Source organism: Zootoca vivipara, chromosome 2 (assembly GCF_963506605.1).
Source record: "Zootoca vivipara chromosome 2, rZooViv1.1, whole genome shotgun sequence".
NCBI lineage: Eukaryota > Metazoa > Chordata > Lepidosauria > Squamata > Lacertidae > Zootoca > Zootoca vivipara.
Genome location: NC_083277.1, coordinates 52,760,870 through 52,782,007, shown reverse-complemented (window position 1 = coordinate 52,782,007; position 21,138 = coordinate 52,760,870). Strand labels below are relative to the sequence as shown.

Sequence of the window (21,138 nt, the reverse complement as noted above, 5' to 3'; positions counted from 1 at the left end):
TCAGATTAAATCCTGTTGCTGAATGTGCCCATTCAAAATGTTCTGTGCTTCATAGGCTACTATAAAAGAGTATTGTTGTTAGATGTGTTGACAGGAAGGCAGAGGGGTAGGGCAAAGCCCAAAGTGTGTGCTCTGGACTAAATATTTGTCTGCATCAGGTTTTCTCTGGAGGTTTAGTCTGAAAGTTCCACATCATGCGGGACTTGTACATCTAAAAAGCATTTTTTGTTTCTTTCCTGATATGGTAGTGCGCATTCTTTTATACCTTCTGTTTCATTTATCAGGAGCATTTTAATGAACACTACACTAATCTACTCCACACAATGTTTTAAAGTGTGTCTTTCGATTATGCTGCTTAAAGTTGCCTTAGGGTTCCATTAATACCTGATTTGAAGGAACAAAAAAAAAGATACTATGTACTGTACTAAATTTGTACCTAAGATACAAAACTACTCTAGAGTTATTTAAGCCTGCCTTCTTGTTACTTTTTGGTTTAGCTTTCAATATGAGGGCAAGAGAGCAATAAGGAGAAAGGGGATCAACAGCGGGGAAAGGAGGTGGTGCTGCCCACTTCCTGGTTCGGCCCTGCCCACCAGCAGCATGCAGAGGCCTCCAGTGGATTATTCCTAATGGAACACAGCCCTTGATAGACAAAGGTTGCCCTTCCCCATCTTAAATAATGCATTTCCTCAGTAAGGAGATGTTTACAAAAATGCTTTCGCCAATGAGCATTGTTTCATCATGGGAGGTCTGATTAAGAGTCACTTTTTTAGTCTCAATGAAAGTATTCCAATAGCTACTGATTTATAGAATAATACGTTAAGCCATACTTCTTCTTTCTGCACAGATGAACATATTTAATAAACCCTTTGTAGAAAACCACTGTCTGGTGGTCTTGAAGCTCTTGCCTTAATGAAAAGAGATACTTCAAGTTTTTATTCTGAAATGTTTGGAGAAAAGAGAATCATTAGGCAATTCATTTTTAGAAAGTTGCAGATGACGAAGAAGAGATTAGTGAAGGTTTTAGACTGCAATCTTGTGCACACCATTTTTAACTCAAATTACATGTTTGATGAGGAAATGGATGTACAAGTGTAAAATACAGCTTGACTACCAATCTTGGTAGCATCTGAAGAAAATATATGCTAACCATATAGGATTTAACTCCATCCCTTGCTATGTTAGGCATAGTTGAACAAAGCACACGCAATGATTCTTAATGAGAGAATACTCAGATCTTTTGCAGTAAAAGCCAATCTACTGTACTTAAATTGCTCCCAGGCCAAATCTGCAATCAATTGCATGCAGAAGTGTCTTGCTCTATTGACTTGCATGAAGGCTGGTAGCATTTTAGAATGTTACTTACTGCCAACGTTTGAGCAAAGACTCTTGTCACTTGTAATGCTTTATAACCTAAATAATGCATAGAGGCTCTAATTATTTATTGGGAGTATGGGAAACCCAGCCAATGGGCAGGGTATAAATTTGTTGTTGTTGTTGTTAATGGGCAGGGTATAAATTTGTTGTTGTTGTTTGTTGTTGTTGTTGTTGTTGTTGTTGTTGTTGTTGTTGTTGTTGTGTGTCCACCCATTACAAAATGTAGAAGTGAAAAGGGGGTGATTGTGTTACTAGGAATTATATCAATCAAACAACATTTTATTTGTTATCCAGTCTGTTCTGTCTGGACACAAAAGATGCTGAGCTTTTTGAGGGGCAAAGTTATTGAGCTTCCTTTCTTTTCTTTCTTTTCTTTTCTTACCAAAGTCTTATTCCTATGAAATATATTATTTCTTAGCCTATCTACTCTCTTCCCTAGTTGGTCTCTTTTTCATAGAATTTAGACACACACAAAACTATTATCATGTTCACCACCCCATAACATTTCTCCTAAGATAACCATACCAGTTCTTTATCCTACTCTGTTACCTTCCAGATCCTCCACAGACTTTAGTGCAGTGTCCTTTTTTGTGGTGGTGGTGGTGGTAGCAGTGATATTAAATAAATAAATAAATAAATAAATAAATAAATAAATAAATAACAGTATTAAAGAGTAAAACTACCCTTCAGCTGAAAATCTCAGGGCAGTTCACAACAGATCCCACAAACATTTTAAAAGAGCCCTAGTTGTTGTTATTATTTAATCCTCAATATAGCAACCAATGTAGAGTTGATGTTCCAACAAAGACCTAATCCTAATTAATGCTGTGCAGAATGGCACTGTTATCTCCAGTGTTTTGTATTGGATGTGTCTGTAAATGCAAAGCCAGTGGACTACCTTTTGTAACATCTAGATCAGGGGTTGTCAACCTGGTCCCTACTGCCCACTAGTGGGCGTTTCAGGATTCTAGGTGGGCTGAATCCTCCTTCAATCGAGCACTGGTGGGCAGTAAGGAAATTTTACCATCAAGAAAGATGCATTAGTGGGCGGTAGGTATAAAAAGGTTGACTACCCCGTGGGTGGCACTGTGGGTTAAACCACAGAGCCTAGGGCTTGCCGATCAGAGGGTCGGCGGTTCGAATCCCTGCAACGGTGTGAGCTCCTGTTGTTCAGTCCCTGCTCCTGCCAACCTTTTCGAAAGTACAAAGTGCAAGTAGATAAATGGGTACCACTCCAGCGGGAAGGTAAATGGTGTTTCCGTGCACTGCTCTGGTTACCCAGAAGCAGCTTAGTCATGTACGCCACATGTACGCCGGCTCTCTCAGCCAGTAAAGCGAGATGAGCGCCACAACCCCAGAGTCGCCCGCGACTGGATCTAATGGTCCATTGTGCTAGAACATTACCACTTTGCCCACATTTTGCATATTTTGCTTTGCAGTAAGAATTTTTTGTTCAATAGCAGCCCAGTGCTATTAAGTTATTATTTCAAAACAATTTTGTACAGTACAGTATTAAAATACTTCCTTGTACAGTATTTATGGTTATTCCCCTTTCTGCATCATTGGCTGATAGAATGAATTTGCTGTCTGTTCCTTCTAAGTCACTAGTGTTGTTCAACATCACTGTGGCAGGCCATTGTTGACTATTTAGTTTACTTATTTTCTTTGAATACTTAGTGCTACTGTTTTTGTGTTGCTTGAAGTTGTTTCCAAAGAAAGCACTGAGACTTATTAAATTCTAATGGTTGCAAAATTAGTACAGTAGTTTGGTTATCTTAAGAGGCTGTGCATCCTGATTCTATGCAGAGTTGGACATAGCTAAGCATATTTAATTTAAGAATAGGTGTGTTTAACTTGGCGTTGGATTGCATCCTAGTGTTGGTACAGTAATGAGATAGAAGAGCAAAATGTTTCAAATGCCAATCAGTATGTTGCTAGTTGGAGGCAGGACTGTTGCATAAAATGAGGCTGGCCAAGCCTAAAGAAGTTCACATCCATATTTATGCAGAAATAAGCCGAGTTTGCAGTACTCTTCTTTAGTTACAATTTTTCAATTGATAAACTAAAACCACCCCAGAATAATACATAATAGTATGCTGATAGATGCCATCATAGACATGAAACTGAAGTTCAAATACTAGACCTACATTCCCTTCCAGCAATAACAAATAAGATATTATCTCCTTTTCCTATGGAAGAAAGTAGAATTTGTTTACCCAATTCTCCACCTTGTACCTGGTTCTTTTTCTCATAACTTTATAATTTTTAGACGTTATTCTACATCACACGTTATTTGTCATTAAATTCTGAGGGTGCTACTTATTTCTTGGTGTGTGTATAAACCCCTCTTCTATTTCCTTCTGAAAAATGCCAGCTTGCTGTGTGTGTCCTGCTATACTAGGTAGATGACAAGATGATTTTAGTAAGAGACAGTTGGGAAGTCTAGACTAATTATGACTATTCATTTGAAGGTAATTTGTTCATCAATTTGAAAAGAGCACTACCTCCAACAGTTAAATGCTGGGGTAGGGGTAGGATGGAATAGCCTACCCATAAAACCTGAGATGTGGGTGTTAGCTGGACATATTATGTAATTCTCCTTGGTAGATGGTTCTGAACTGGGTCAATCTTGTGTGAGAAATGAGGGCAGGCTAATGTCTGTAATTCTCACTTGCCTGTGGTGCAGTGTTAATGTTGTATATTTGAAGTTTGCCAGGCTAGCTGGAAGCCCTCCAGAGAAGCACTGCTTATGCAACTGAAATAGGCTAGCTACTAGGAACTGGGATGAGGGTGCAGACATGAAGGGCTGATTACATGACGAAACCGACAAAACCCTCAAAGAAGTTACTTAAGGGTTACTTAACTTTTTATTTAGCCTTGTAGTTGAGGAGTTGGTTGTCAGAGCATATTAATAAGCTAACTGTGAACTAGTCCAGTGAGCATTGCATTAATGTAAGCTAATGTACATTCCCTTAAAATCATGGGATTTAATTAGTTTTTAGAATGTATTTCTTTTGCCAAGGTTCTTCAGGTTGCAGCTGATAACCTTACAAGTGTTTACTTACATCTTATTGATATGAAACTTGTCAGTGTGAAAGTCTAATCTAGTTTGCAATTAAAGATTTTATCTGAAAACATGCAGTAGCATTACATTTGTATGTTGAAATCCTTATTTTCAGCTATTGTGCTTTATGCTAAATAGGCTGAAACTATGAGAAATTTATTAGGAGTTTGTTAATAAATGATGGTTTGTTGTCACTTTGTCCTTGCTACCTGGTTTGGAAGCATTAGTATGTGTTTTTCTGTAGCCGGATAGTATGTCACCTCTAAACTGAAGAGGACTGTTCGCACTTTTTGAAAAGATGTTTAAATCCAGGTGGGTTGGTTGACTCAGCTGTGTGGATTTTGTAGGAGATGACATCTTTATGTACAATTGAAGATATGGACTCAACCTGGTTATTTATGTTCAAAAAATAGACAACACTCTCTCATCTTCTTCCACTTGGAGGGCAGATTTTTGGAAGGCCAATTTTAAAAAAACAAATAAGCAGCTTTTGAGAACCATAAACACCAGAATTTAGCACTGCATCTTTTTAAGAGTTGTTTTGTAACTAGCTTCTCTGTCTCCTGTGTTTTTCTCCCTGCTTTTTCCTACTCTTCGTGCCTCCATTTCTCTACTTACTCTGATTAGAATAGGAGATCTTATGGATAGAGAAGTGACAAGCAGCCAGGACATGTTTGTGGACTCCAGATTTTGATATTCGGTATTCAGAATATGTGAACCTCTTCTCAATTTTGCCCCAACTATACAAAGTTGTAATGGTTACTATTTTGGGGGGTGTTTTGATGTTTATATATTAAAATAAAGTTGAGGTAATTTTAATCTCTTAGTATTTTGACTTTTGTATTTTATGGAGAAATAAGAGTTGTGGATCATCAGCATATCGGTGGCACCTCACCCCAAAACTCCTAATGACCGCTCCCAATGGCTTCATGTAGATATTGAAAAGCACTGGACATAATATAGTTTCCTATGGCATCCCAAAAAGGCACTCTCTCCAATAATAATACTCTCCCAGTTTCATTCCCGAAGCTAGGAGAGGAACCACTGTAATACAGTGTCCCCATCCCCAGAGCCAATCCAGGAGGATACAGTGATATGAAATGCCAATGAGAGATCAAGAAGAAGAAGCAAGAGTGGGGGGGGGCTCTTCAGTGTTTCTAATCAAAGGGTAACAGAAATTGGAAACCATCAGAAGATACAAAATAGATACTTTTCACATCCACAGAGAACACAGTGTATTTCTTTGTTAATTTGAACTCACAGACTTCTACACTGTATGTATATTACATTTTTTTATGCTCAAGAACAATTACCAACAAAAAATGGAAGGGGTGACTACCTGCATACACAGGGGAGGAGAGAGAAGGATGAGTGCTCTAGAATAGCAACATGTTTGTACTCTAAATTTCATTTTACGGGGCAAAAAAATGGAAAAGCCAACAGCTGGTTAGTTCTGAGGCAAACTTTGGCATCATTGCCTCCAAGCAAATGCAAGTCATTTCTCCAGGTTATACCATTAACATTCTCAGCTGAAACCTATAGCATACAGTTTGGATGAAGACATTGTACTCCTTATTCTCCTTTAATATCTTCTTCCTCTGATGTGAATGGCTATCACTTCTCATAAAAAGTCAAGTTAGCGACCGTAGAGTCTGGAAAGCTTACAATGAACTGGGGTTAAGCTATATCACACTATGCAATATATTGTGCTTGGTTTTAATTTCTTCATGTTTTTTCTTGCTCTTTTTGTAGGGCTGCCTTAACACAGATCATGAGCAGGTAATGCACAAGGAGTGCTATTGGGAATCATGTCGGACGAGTCAATCTCAGGGAGTGATCCGGACGTGGACCCGGACTTGGAGCAGGAAGATATGGAAGAGGAGGAGGAGGAAGAGGAGGATGAAGCAATGGAGGAGGACAATGATGGGGATGATGAAGAGGATTTACTTGATGAGAATGGTGAGTAATGGGGCAAGGGAGTCAATGAATGCTTTTTTGTATGTGCTTCCCGGGACACTTAAATCGGGTGAATAAATCGTTAGGTTTTATATAAGAGGCAGATTTGTTCACTGTGGAATTTATGCGAGTACAGGTCTTTGAACATTTGTACCAGTTTTTGAACATTTAAGTCAGTAGGTTATATAATGTGACAGCCCAGTCCTGAATTGGCAACTTGCATTGCTGTAGCTAAAACTGTATCCAAATCTGGGTAAGCAGGGCAGAGCTCTTTAGCTCTGCAGCTGCTGGCAAACCCCTTGTCTAGCAATCCATTTTGAGAAGAATGTTGTGTGTATTGTTACTATGTGTCTGAGGCATGTCTGTTGTGAGTTACACCTTTTTGTGAGATACTGTATTTGGCTTCTCTGGACCTCAGATTTGAATGAAAGGGCACGAGGCTAAAACTACGGCTGTGTGTACTTTGCTACATATATAAACATTTTGTGCCAAGGAAAGCTGCTCTTGTGGTCTGAATTTTACAGATCTACTCAATCTCTGCATTACTATATTTCCTCTTATTTGCATAGTTTTTCAAACTTGACTGTTGTTCATAATCAACTCTATGTTGGTAATTAAGGGAAATTGCAGCAGCTATGCAGAGCACTGATGCCCCACCCAAAACTGCTGGAAACTGTATCCAGGTTCCTGATACAGTCGTACCTCGGTTTACGACCCGCTCGGGTTGCGAACACTTCGGGTTACAAACTCCGCAAACCCGGAAGTGTTTTCGGCGCGACTGCTTTGCGCATGCGCAGAAGCGGTGCTCGGTTTGCGACCTTTTCGGGTTACGAACCGCGATCCGGAACGGATCGTGTTCGTAACCCGAGGTACTACTGTATTTCAGCAGGGGTCACCCACATGTAGAGCTAGTTTGAATACAGTTAAGCCATTGTTTATTTGGTTTAACTTGCATTTTGCTCTTTGTTGCTCCTGACTATGCCATACAGGGAAGATACAAGCCAGGATGAAACCAGAGCCTGGCTTGTTACATGCAAGCTCAGGCTAATGAGGGCTCATGGTTTGTTCTTGTCCAAAGAAACTACAACCCCATACAAGCTAAGTTTAGCATGTAATTCCTGCCTTGTGTCGTCCTCTGTGTGGCAAATTAATGTTGTAGTTTAAGATTACATGTGAACCGGGCCATAGTTGTTAGGACATAAGAGCACAGGATCTTGGATCAAAGGCCCATTTTGATCTGTATTCATTGTTTCCAGTACTGGCCCACCACCTGCCTTAGCAAAACCTCACAATTGGGAAATGAAAGTGATAGCTTTTTGTTGTCTTCACTATTACATTCTGGTTCAGTTTTATACTGTGACTAGCAGTTATGGGTAATCCATAACTCCATTGAAGGAGGTTGGACTAGATGACGCTCAGGGTCCCTTCCAACTCTACAATTCTATGATTCCATATGCTCCAGTTATTTATGTTATTAGATTGGCTTAATTTAGTCTTCAAATGTTGCACCCTATTATACATTCTGTGTTTTTTCTGCACTCCTGCAGAATCATGTCACATGCACAGTCCTGACTCAAGACTAGAGAAAAAGAGGAAGGCAAGTCCTCCATTTTAACCTGTTGCTCAAGGTGCATTCAGATGCCTCTTCTAGCCTCTTCTCCTCTGCTGCTTTGTGCTTGCTTTTTAAAGGGTTTCTGTTTGTGGTGTGTGTATTGAGGGGAGAGGGAAGGAGTAGTTGCACATCTGGAAAGGCAAGAGTACTCACTTCAAAATGGAGTTTTGGCCAGCAGCAGTTTCTCTTGTCTGTGCTTCTCCCCTATCTCACTTTTTCTAAAAAAAAAATCCTCTCATTACAGCAGCTAACTGAACTCCTGTAGTTGCATCTGCTTGCAACAAATTCGACTCTAGGAATCAGTACTCTCTATTATTAGAAAAACCCCTCTCTCATCATTCCTTCCAGAAGTAGCTCTAAATTGGAGCTCATTGCTAGGTCTTTTTTCCTCTTCCCTTTTGGACTAACTGCAGACCCATTTCTATTGTGTCCTTAAAACATGGAATTTGGAACTGAGAGGAGATCCTCTAGCAGGGGTCAGCAAACTTTTTCAGCAGGGGGCCGGTCCACTGTCCCTCAGACCTTGTGGGGGGCCGGATTATATTTTGGTGGAAAAAATGAATGAATTCCTATGCCCCACAAATAACCCAGAGATGCAATTTAAATAAAAGGAGACATTCTACTCATGTAAAAACACCAGGCAGGCCCCACAAATAACCCAGAGATGCATTTTAAAGAAAAGGACACATTCTACTCATGCAAAAACATGCTGATTCCTGGACCGTCAACGACCAGATATAGAAGGCGATTGGGCCGCATCCGGCCCCCAGGCCTTAGTTTGGGGACCCCTTCTCTATAGATTATCTTAATACGTGGTCAGGTTCAAATGGGAGAAAGTTGTCCTTCAGATGCCCTGGTCCTGAACCATATAGGGTTATATTCAGCTAACTTTTACTGAGAGTAGACCCACTGAAATTAATGGACCTAAGTTATGAACATTAATTTCAACTGCTCTGTTTTGAGCAAGTGTTAGTTGAATACAGCCCGAAGTACTTTAAAGAGCAGAGGTTAACACCTGAGGTTAACAACATCAACATTCTGATGAACCACTTCCATCCAGCTGAGCAGAGGGAATTCTCATCACAACCTGGGCATAAAGGGCCAACGATGAACCCAGAAGGACCCCGAAACTAAAAACACATGTTTTCAAGTACAATTTTATGCCATCTCCATGTAGGGTTGCCATACCTCAACAACTTTTCTGTCTGGATTTTTACTGTTTGAAATATGGTGACCCTATCTTCGTTGCAGTGCAGTAACTGTAACTCTGATACATTTTTTTCAGTTCCCTAATGTTTTAGACCTGGGCTGCATTCTATTCTCTGTTAATGAGGCCCTTGATTAATGAGCTGTCCCCACTAAATCAACGTCTCCTACTTCAAGTAAATAATCCCCCCCCCCGTCTTGTATGTAGTCAATATTATGTGCTCTTGTTCTAATTAGTGGGCTAACTTAAGTGGTAGAGCTATTAATTCTGTTCTGCGCTGCTTATAAAAGTTATGATTACCAACAGTTTATAATTTCATCTGATAGTGATCCCTTTTGCCTGGAAAATTATCCCTCATTTCTCAACTGTGCACCCAAAATTACCAGAAATTGCATTTTGGAGAATGTGATGGTGATTTCTTCTGTGATAGTCAGTCTTCATGGTGGCTTATATCCTGCCCTAGGGTCTTGCATTATGTCCTTTTGAGCTCTTTTGTATGTTTTAAGTGCTTAACTAGAAACTGGTAAAAAGAAAAGAAGGGAATACTGTAGAATAGAATAGAATAGAAACTAGTCACTTTGCAGTCAAACTAATTGTATTGCCTTTATTTTCAGACGAGGAGTAGGTAAGATTTTTCTATAGCGTGGAAGATTTATAAAATTGATAAGGCTTTGTTAAATATTTTAAAACACGTTTGTTCTGTTTGTGCAGTACATTGTTGTTGTTTAGTCGTTTAGTCGTGTCCGACTCTTCGTGACCCCATGGACCATAGCACGCCAGGCACTCCTGTCTTGCACTGCCTCCCGCAGTTTGGTCAAACTAATGTTCGTAGCTTCGAGAACACTGTCCAACCATCTCGTCCTCTGTCGTCCCCTTCTCCTAGTGCTCTCAATCTTTCCCAACATCAGGGTCTTTTCCAAGGATATTGTGCAGTAATGTGCAGTACATTATTCCTAAACATTAATACTGTGCACTTTTACAGTTCTATGTGTTATACAACAAAGTGGGTATTGCTGACTGGTGGGTGGCTCATTTTCCTCAGCTCTCTGATTTTTAAGTACAGTAGATCACCTTGTAAGGATTTTGTCATATCCTTTCCTTCTGGGGGAAGCACGGTGCAAAGTACATCTCCCTGAGTAACCTTTGCATAACTTTGCACTTGCCTTGTGAGCTACAAGTGTGTGCCCTGCACAGAGACACTTGCTACACTAAGAAAGGCAAGGAGTGTTGCCCAGCAGATTGCCAGACAATGTACCAATGACTACTGGCTAAAGTCATATCAGAGCATTCAACTTGCTGCTGACAATGACAATACTCACAAAATGTACGCAGCGGCGTAGTGAGGTGCCGCGACACCCGGGGTGGCAAATTGCCATGCACCCGGGGGGGGGCAGTGTCGCTACATAATACGTGGTGGGGTATCGCCGCCGCCCCCCACGCCTCCAAAGCCGCGCGCCTCCACCACCAAGTTCCAGGTAGAAAGCCCGCTTGGTGCAGCGTGCCCGCCACACCAAGCAGGCTTTTTACCTGGAGTTTGGCTTTGGAGGTGCGCGGGGGGTGGCAATACCCCGCCACGTAACGCCGCATGCGTGCCTCCAACTCCAAACTCCCCAAACCCGCTTCGCGCGGTGGGGGGTGTGCCACTTGGCGCCCTCTCCCCCGTGACTCCCAAGCCGAGCCTCGGCTTGGGAGTCACGAGGGGGGCCCCCAAGTGGCACCCCCCCCGAGTGGAACCCGAAGCGGACCGCCCCCAGCGCCCCCCCATTGCGACGCCCCTGAATGTACGAAGGCATGAAGAAAGCCATTGGAGCACGTCAGAAAAACTGCACTGTTGAAAACTTTGTCTGGAGAGATCATCACAAATTGCAGCAAGCAGGTGAAGCAATGAGCATATCACTGTCAAGAACCGTACTTATGGGGGGAAATGGTCTTTGGTACAGCAATTGCCTGCATTCAGACTCTGCTTCTCGGAGGAGCTGGATGTTCCTCTCTCCCCTGATGAGCTGAAGAACTCTTAAACATGTGGTGTAGCCCTAGGACAGGACTGAATCCCAGCAGAAGTACTGAAAGCATCAGCATTGGTGACCATATGCTTTGGGTGGTAGATGATTCTGTCTACCTTGGCTCCATCATAACCAGCAACCTTTCCAATGACGCTGAGCTGGACAAGTGTATTGTCCAAAAGGGTATGGGAGAATGTGAATGCCCAATGCCCAAATGAAGGTCTACCAGACTTGTGTGTTGAACATGCTGCTTTATGGAAGGGAGCGACGTCTCAATGTCTTCCATATGTGCTGTGATAGGAAGATTTGGGGCATCACATGGCAGGGACAGAGTCTCAGAAAGAGGTGTTTTTCCAAGCCCACATTCCCATCATTTTCACACTTCTGTCTCAGCTATGTTTAAGCCAGGCATGTCCAAAGTCTGTTTCGGGGGCCTAATCCTGTCTGCTGATTGATTTAATCTGGTCCTCATGGCAGTATATGTGTAAAACTGGAAAAAGAGCTCAACAACTTTGGCCGGTCCTCACGCATCTTCACTTCATCAAATCTGACTCTCTTTGAAAAAAGTTTGGGCACCCCTGGTCTAAGCTGTCTTGGTCAGTCCCACACAACGAAAGATGGCAGGATCCCCATGGATGTGCTGTACAGGGAGCTAGCTTCAGGCACCAGGCCTGTTGGCAGACCAATCTACAAAGATGTCTGCAAGTGTGACATGAAGGCTGACAACATTAACCCCACTGTGTGGGAATCCCTTGCAGACAACCACTGTGCCTAGAGACAGGAGTCAGGTCATGTATCCACAGCAATGACCACTGAGGAGGAACGCAGAGAGAAGAAACACTATGGTGCATCTGTGCCAGTGAAATTGGGCACCTTAATCTGCCCCAGATGCAACAAAGTATGTCTCTCCCATATTGGTCTCTACAGCCACAGCAGGCGCTGTAACTCTCCAATGGTTTGACTTTACCCCCAATGGCATATTCTTCCATTGTCTCTCGAGACAGGCAGATGCCAACAATGCCTTGGTTAATGTGAATGTGGTGTTGTGGTCTAAACCACTGAGCCTCTTGGGCTTGCTGATCAGAAGGTCGGCAGTTTGAATCCGCGCAATGGGGTGAGCTCCCATTGCTTTGTCCCAGCTTCCGCTAACCTAGCAATTTTGAAAGCATACCAGTGCAAGTAGATAAATAGGTACCGCTGCGACGGGAAAGTAAATGGCATTTCTGTGTGCTCTGGCACTCGTCACGGTCCTCCATGTGCCACTAGTACTGTAGTTTAGTCATGCTAGCCAAATTACCTAGAAAGCTGTCTGTGGACAAATGCGTCACACCACATAGTCACCTTTTACTGGACTTAACTGTCCAGGGGTCCTTTACCTTAAAAAAAAACCAAACACCTTGGTGCTTGTATGTGTTTTATGGTATAATTTTGATTTTGTAAAATAAACCACATCATTTTTAGCATTTAAGCTCTACAATTGTGCTAAACTAGTAGAAATAAAAGTGATTGGACCAGAAACAAGAAGTGCATAATCACAGTAGTTCTGTGAGGATTAAGAACCAGTGAGGGTATTGGTAAATTCTGCTGTAGGCTCATGGCTCTTTTGAACTGGTTGTTCTGTACCAGCAAAGTGATGACATTTTGGTTTTGGGTTTTTTTCATTAAAAAAAAACCCTACTCTATGTTTTGCGGAGAACACTTTGTACTTAAACTGCTTGTTTCTTTTTGATTCTATCTGCTATGGATGAGTTTGTAAGCTTGCCTGCTTCCTTCTCAGAAGTGTAGATAAAGAGTTTATTGGGCATGATATGAGTTGGAGGTGGCTAGGAGCCTATTTTGCTAATTCTAGAATTTTAATTAGTGCTGTGAAACTGTTATCTATTGTTACCTAAGTTATCATAGTTGGGGTGTGGCTTGAATGCTGGTGTGGGAAGGGAGAACTAGAACTTTCATCTCTGCCCTCTCAGGGTTTCACAGACAGACAACACTTGCGATCATATATATATTTTTTTTAAAAAAACTATAAGGATTTATTTCAGGTTGGGGCTGAGGAGGAGAAAGGTCATAAAAATATTGATGGCGGTGTTGCTTCTCCTCACTTGTCTCCTTATGATTTTTTTGTTGTTGTTGCATAAATCACTTGTTTGAGAAAGCGGAACAACTTCTGGCAGCATTAGACAATGTTATATAACCTGGAGAAATGACTTGCATTTACTTGGAGGCAATGATGCCAAAGTTCTCTTTGCCTCAGATCTGCTGACGGGTTCTGTAGCCTTGCTGTTCTGTTATGGTGGTGTAACCAGCTGCTTGCTTTTCTTTTTTCCTTTTTGCCTCGTATAATGGAATTTAAAGTTGCTATTCTAGAGCACTCATCCTTCTCTCTCCTCCTCCCCTGTGTATGCAGGTAGTCACCAGTCACCACCTCCATTTCTTGTTGATAATTGTTCTTGAGCATAAAAAAAAATGTAATATACATACTGTGTAGAAGCCTGGCAAGTTCAAATTAACAAAGAAATACACTGTGCTTTCTGTGGATGTGAAAAATATCTCTCTTATATCTTCTGTTTGTTTCCAATTTCTGTTACTCTTTGATCAGAAACACCATTATGAAGAAAACTTTTTTTCCTTTTGAAATTGATTTGCTATTTCTTGTTCTATTATTCTTGCAGTGATGTATTTGTTTCTACTAACCTATCTTTAATAGTGATTATTATTGCAGTTGCACAGCATTTATTTTCATTCAGCAGTGTAAAACTAAAACCTCAAACGCATTTGATTGAAACAAGGGCCTCACAAACACAGCAGGAGTAGCCAGCATGGTGCCCTCCTGATGCTGTTAAACTCCAGTTCCCATTGGCCCCAGCCAGCATGGCAGGGATGTTGGAAGCCATAGTCCAGCAACACCTGGAGGGCATCATATTGTAATAAAAAACTAATTTAAGCTCACAAAGGTTTGTTTGTTTGTTTTACTGGAAAATGCACACTTTTGAGTGAAAGTGCTTATTAGCTTACTAACTTGGGTGGAGAGGCTGCAACTGAAAATAAAATCCTGGTTTTGATTAAAATATTTAATAAGAGCTATTTTATCCTTATTTTCTAAATTTGGATTGGAGTTTTTTTTTAAAAAAATAAATCAAATCAAGGACCATATGTGCATTTATCATACTTCTAAGACAACTTTTGACCAGTATTATACCATTAAATCAAAACATTTTATTTTGGAAGTTTGATATCTAGAACCCTACATAGTCTATACTGTATAGTTATCAGTTGTAGTAAGTGCTCTCTAGCTTAAAGCAAGGAATCAGTAAATATTGCTGACTTAACAAAGCTCCCCCCAACCCTATTATGTACTCCTGAGTTTATTATTCTTGGGTTCCTTATGGATACTGCCTTCAAACATCTAAGAGAGTCGCAGGCTGAAGCAGTTTGGGAAATAAAAGAGTATAGCAGAGGTAAATCACATGATCATATTGTTTTAATGAGCTGGAACCAAAGCCTACTGAAATCAGTGGACATGCTTATTTCTTTGGTGTGTGCCAATTTCATATCTTGTCTTCATTTTTTGTGTATCCATTTTCTTTTGTGCTGATTTTTAAATTTGCTTCCAGGCAGATGGCTACAGGAAGATCATGTCTTATGCTGGGGTTCAGTTCTAAGGGTTCCATGTATACACAAAAATGTGTATACTCAAACCCTTGGAGCCAAGCCCCTTCTCGAGCATCGGCGGGTTTTCCAGAAATTGTGAGAAGAGAGAGCCTTGCTTGGAAAGCAACACAGATAGTTTAAAATGCTCTTTATGTGCCAGGAAAATCTGGTGCAAAAAGAGCTTTCAGCGGTCTACTCATTAAGAGATCCTGGATCAGCACTGACAGTACTGTCACTAAAAGCAGAGGGAAAATACCTGGGAAAGGATTAAAAAAGGAAAATAAATAAATATTTTGTTGTGAGATGTAATACAGAGGAATAGCTTTTACTAAGCCTATTATGAAATGAAGCATTACGTAGTGTGAGTGTATCTTATAAAACAGCCTTCCCCTACTTGGTACCTTCCATATGTTTTGGACTACAACTCCCATCAGCCTCGGACCTCTCCACTGTTGATTGTTGTTGGCTTCAGCATGCAGCTCCACATAAAAAAAAATATTTTTTTGAGCTAAAGCCAATAGGTCGTTGCTGCCACTATTTAGGTTACAGAGATCACATATTGTTTGGTTTCACGCATATGGAATTGTGTTGGGTTAGCAACACCTTGCGTTGCTGTTAATAATACAGGTATTAAACTTGCAATGATTCTCTTTTTAATGGCTCCCAATATGTTGATATGCTAACTTACCCCCCCCCCTCCTAGCCCGGGTGTTAATTTCTGGAGCTCTTGCACTTTGTTTCCTGTTGCCTGTTAGAATTCCCCTTGTGTGGGGCCCCAGTTGAGTTTGAATAGTTATGTAAGGATTTCGTTTTATTCCTGCTCTCTTCCACTAGTTCAAATGGATCGCGCGGGCTGAGTAAATGATATCAGATGAAACAGCGTGCAACTTTTGTTGTAGCAGCCACCCCAGAGAGAAGAGACCTCCCAAAATGTACATGGTTTCTTTTTGTTTTACAGACTGTACTGTTTTTCAGGAGTAGTGTTGGGTACCTCCTCTAATTTAGCAAAAATGCTAGTTTCAGTCAATAAGACAGAATAGCTTCTGTGATTGGTCCTCAAGTACTTGCTGGCTTTCCCCCCCTCTTTTGTACTCATGGCTTTGAGGACCTGAGCTGGGAAAGAAAATAAGTGCCAGTGCTATATAGACTAAAACCTAGGCATATTTAATTGGTTATGTAAGTGACCCTTCTCAGTCACAGCCAAGTTACAGGATCTATATTCGCTGGATGTGCTCAATACAGGTTTGTAGGATAGATGGCTAAGTGCCGTTGATTAGAATATCCGAATACCATGACATTGTTTAGTCTGTTTCCTCTCTTTTCTCTGCTACTTTAGCAGAAGGCACATTATGATTTTTTGTGTGATTAAGCAGAGATGATAAATTATTTTCATTGACTTCAGGCATTTGGTCTGGGGCTAGAATAGCTCATAGTAGTTGACAGTTTGCCACATTATCTTCTGCTGAAGTTACAGAACCAACTGTTAAAGAAGGTTGTGTTGCAGTCAGCCTGAGCAAAATGCTCCTTTTGGATGAGTCTCAGCACTTCCCAGGTAAGACATGGAAGTCTCCTTTCCTTCTACTCCTCCTCTTCCGTTGATTTCACAAACAATTCATTGTTTTTAGAAATCTGATGTGTTCCAGTGGTGTTGTGAGAGTGTGGTTGGAATATAATATTTTGTAAAACAATACATTGAGATTCATTATTTATTTAGCAGTCAATAATTTGGTGAAAGTTGAGTGTCTTTGATTTGCATGAGAGGCTACTTGTATAATCTTGAATATTGTATAAGGCTATTTACTACTTTTTAAGTCTGAGGATTCTAGTAAAACAACCAATTAACTCTTTATTTCATATTGCAGCCTCTTTGCACTTGTTGCTTTCCGGAGCAAGGATGTGGCATATTTTGCATGTGTTATTTATTACGTTTTCTTCCTATCTGAACATACTTCTGCAGTTCTGAGAGTTCTTGCCGGTTCTGTATTTCCTAGGACAGGATAGTGGAAGTGTATGTGCATTATGTATGCACTACACTTCTGACAAACTTTTTTGTTCATCCCTGGAATTCTGAGAATTAGGTTTGCCTTCTTACAAATAGGTTATATATGGGAGATAAAAAGTTCTGAAATCTGTTATGAAAAAGTCATGTTTGAAACATCTCATTTAGTTGTGTATGCTCACTGGTATTTATTTTGTAAGTTTATCAATTGTTCCTGTTTACCTAGTTCAGCCTTTCTAGTTTACCTAGTTTACCTTTCTAGTTCAGAAAACTGATTTCTTCCCAGTAAACTCATAAAAGAGGATGTGGGCATGAGGTACCAATACTTTATTTTTTGAACTCATAGGAGTGATGTTATATGGAATTTATTTTGAAATTGATAAGAGTAATCATGTGCGTGATTAGTGGAATGTATGTGTATTTTGCTGGGCTCTGTTTTATCTTTGTATGAATGGTTTAAAAAAGTACACACAAGATAAATAATCCAGTGGCAAGAATGCAACAAATGTCTAACTGGTTTATGGGTCCAAGTGGAAATTGCAAATTTAAATTACAAATTACTATTTAAGAAAGGAATGATACTTTCAGGAGTAAGACATTTTGAGATCAGTCTTGATAAAGGGAATGAAGAACCTCAAGATCTAGGAAATTTATAAATGTTGAAGACCCATGATTTCTGGGAATGAGAAATTTAATTAGATTGTAAAAAAAGATTAAAACTGGAGCCACTGGAGTACAGTACTAATTACTGCTGTCTCATCTTTGCGTAACACAACAGTCTAACAGACCATGCTGAGCTGCAAGGACTTGACTGAGCATTTTGTTTTTGACTCTGCAGTAAGAAGTAACTTTCGATTCTGCGACTTTATTTTACTGTCTAGCTGAAAAGTTTTTTAGACTAACACATTTTTGGGGAAGAATCTTCATGAGCAAAACCTTGAGCATCCCCTCTAATGCATGTAGAATAATGAGTTTAGTTTTAAACCATCTCTCACATCCATATATGACACTAAATTTAAACTACAATGGACTTTAAAAAGTATTCATTAATGTAGTGATAAATCAACATGAAAATAGTGCTCTGCGCTTAATGATTTACATTGAACCAGCATATGAAAATTATAATCAAACTATCTAATTTGTCTATGTATCATCACAGTGTAATAAATATTGTTGCTACTTTTGAGAACTATACCAGTGGTCAGCAACCTTTTTCAGCCGTGGGCCAGTCCACCGTCCCTCAGACCATGTGGTGGGCCAGACTATATTTTGAAAAAATAATAATGAACGAATTCCTATGCCTCACAAATAATCCAGAGATGCATTTTAAATAAAAGGACACATCCTACTCACGTAAAAACACGCTGATTCCTGGACCATCTGCGGGCTGGATTGAGAAGGCGATTGGGCCGCATCCGGACCCCGGCCTTAGTTTGCCTACCCCTGGACTATACCTTACAGAGCACTTATTAACTCCATTTTATTATGTGAAATCTGCTGTGCAGATAGGCCAGGTAATTTGCACAAAGTCATAAGTCTGGTAGGCTTTGAATTTGACCTCAGCTCTATGTCTGCACTGCTCAATACTTCCAATAAATCTTTCATAATCACTTGATTTTAATAATCTTTATGGATTAATCAGGTTCACTATACAGCTTTCATGAAATATAATTAAGTGTTAACACATGCCTCACTATCTTCTGCTATTAATTTCCTTTTAAAAAGAGGAATACTTGGCTGTGGTGTCTAGTAGTTTGAACACCCACTATATTTTGTGGGACTGCGGTACAGTAGAATAAGGGACATTCATTTAGTTAGCTGGCCTGGACAACAAATCTGGTACCTTGTTTGGGGATCTGCAAATTGTGTTGCAAACCTTTGTTGTTCCACCATGTGGTGAAGTAGTGAATTGTTGCCTTAAATATTTCTATGATGAAACCATCCTGAAATCGCAGACTTTAAAGAAACTCACTTGATAAATTAAGAAAAACATTAAACCACCTATGTTCCTGATGGAGGGGAGGAGACAGTGCAGAAAAAGTCATGAATGCCGTTATGGTGTTCATTTATTTTTCTGTTGTTGCTTTTTGGAAAAGTAATCCAGGGTTGTTTCAAATACTGGTTTAGTTTAGTTTAGTTTTGTTTTAAACTTGCACAGTGAAAACCTTGATCTAGGAAAGCATTCATTATTGTTTGAAGTGGGGTTTTTTTCTGCCACTTGTTATGTAGGTTAGGAAGCCAAAGTATGTTCATTATCTTCCTCTGGAAGCTAGCCTTTCTTGCTTAAATTCAGAGGAATTCTCACTGATTTTGAAGCAGAAAATGGCAATTAAGTTAGTTATTTCTTTCCCTTACTTGCATCCCCTTGGGAAGCACCCTGTAAAGAAAAGAAGAAAGGGAAGAATAAAGCTTGATCTGGTGTTTTTAGTATAAAGTGGGGTGGGGTGGAGGCAAAGTCATGTTCTTCAAACTTTATGCTGACTTTGTGGTCTTAAAAGACATCAGTTGGCCATAGTGCCTTAGTTTCTCAAACCGTCAGAAGCGTAAAATGCTAATGATAACATTAACTACAAATATTTCATCAATCACGAAAACCTCCCTGTTTTCATATGCCTTTGAGGCATTGTTTATCACACCTCTGGCTACAATTGAAAGGTTATGCATGTTATTTGAAGATTGTTCCACATCCACACAATAGCATGTTCCCATGTGGTGGTTCCTGTGTAGTTTTTTGTAGCCGCTCAAAGCTTAATTACTGGCTACATTTTTCCACACTGCAAAAAAGGCTTACCACATAGAGTAATTTATAGATGTTTACATATGGTGATTGTAATGATAAGCGCTGGACATGGGTATAATAGAGGAACTTAAGTAGCGTGTCCTGAAAGCGTATTTCCCCACAAAGAAACATTATGTGAATGGTTAACTGCAAAGCTGTACTATTGTAATCTTTGCCCTTAACAAAGGGCAGGATTCACCTAACAGACCTATCAGTGAAAACCCTGTGTGATGACTTCTGCTTACACAACGTGGCTTCACCCTCTTCTACCCATCTGTGCCCCCCTGAATTTTGGGGTTGGGAGAACCCTCAGAACAGCAAAGGGGTGTGTGTGTGATCATGCTACCTGGCAAGTTGATATGGTGACACAACACCAAATAAATTGCAGCTTGAATTCTACCTAAAAACTGAAAGTAGTTTAAAGAATAATGCTGGGATTTAGTGATTTCAAAGTCACATTACCCAGTTTTCACCATGAAAATGTGAAAATGGGGCACTTGATAACCGAGGGACTTCTGCTTGGTGTTATCTTTCACTCAGCTCTCTCAGTTGTCAAGTCTCAGATTCCTTGGTTTGGGAGCAAAGTGTGAGTGTGCAATAGAGAGTCTTTTCCCCCATCTTAGTGTTGCACATTTCCAAAGCCACCAAGAGGCCTCTCTTTGCCTTTAACCACCCTGAAAAATCTAGTATAAAACTAATACTATGACTTGTAACTGCCTACTGAAAATTAAAGCTTATGTAACCATTGCATAATACAAAATACCTCCCCCCTCACAATTCGGTCTCCTTCCTTCAGACCCTGAATATTAGTTGATCTAGAGAAATTATAATAGCATCTGCACTAATGCAGCAAAGGAGGCATCTACAACATGTGGCTACAGGAGCCAGAATGTTTCTAGTTTAGGTGCACACTATTTTAGCACTTGGAACAAATACTCTATTTGTAGAGGGTAGTAAGCTCCAACTTGAATGCTTGTGACTTCTAATATGAGAGAAGTTGGAAAGTGCTTCAGGCAAAACAGGTCCTTTCATAGCACTTTGCTCTTTTGAGGGGAGGGGGAATTAGCCTGGGTAATTGGAAAATTACCCAACAGCCAGAAAGTACAGTTTCTTATTCTTCCTGTGTATCTGTTGAAAGTAATCGCTTGTTGAAATTCCCTAGCAGAGAAGGCCTTGAAAAATATTCTAGGTCACTATGACCCTATCACTGTTACTAGATGAGTGATATGACTGAAGCAGAAATGTCAGTTTGCAAATTAATTGCTATAAATTTGAAAGTGGAAATTTTCAGACTTCTGGTATTTTACTGATGACTTAATTACTCAATTCAGGCATGTATGTGTGACAGGGTTTTCTTTTGGGGGGAGAGAGCTTAGATTTTAGATAGTAATAGGAAAGGTTGTAGTGTTTTTGTTTCTTTTAGTAGGGTAGCAGAATAATGCCCCCCCCATTTTTCTCTCTCCTGCCACATGAGGCTTTCAGATCTCTTTGCA

General features: G+C 40.2%; 1 protein-coding gene across 3 annotated transcripts in view; it reads left to right on the top strand.

Moving 5' to 3' along the window:
• RAD54L2 (RAD54 like 2) overlaps positions 1-21,138 on the top strand; it is a 63,844-nt gene that overhangs the window by 5,865 nt on the left and 36,841 nt on the right. Inside the window, exon 2 of one of the 3 annotated variants that reach the window (XM_035106070.2) lies at positions 6,194-6,400. In XM_035106070.2, coding sequence (XP_034961961.2) covers positions 6,250-6,400 — 151 coding nt within the window. In that variant the 5' untranslated portion in view covers positions 6,194-6,249. The other 2 variants (XM_060271524.1, XM_035106072.2) reach the window with 2 other exon arrangements.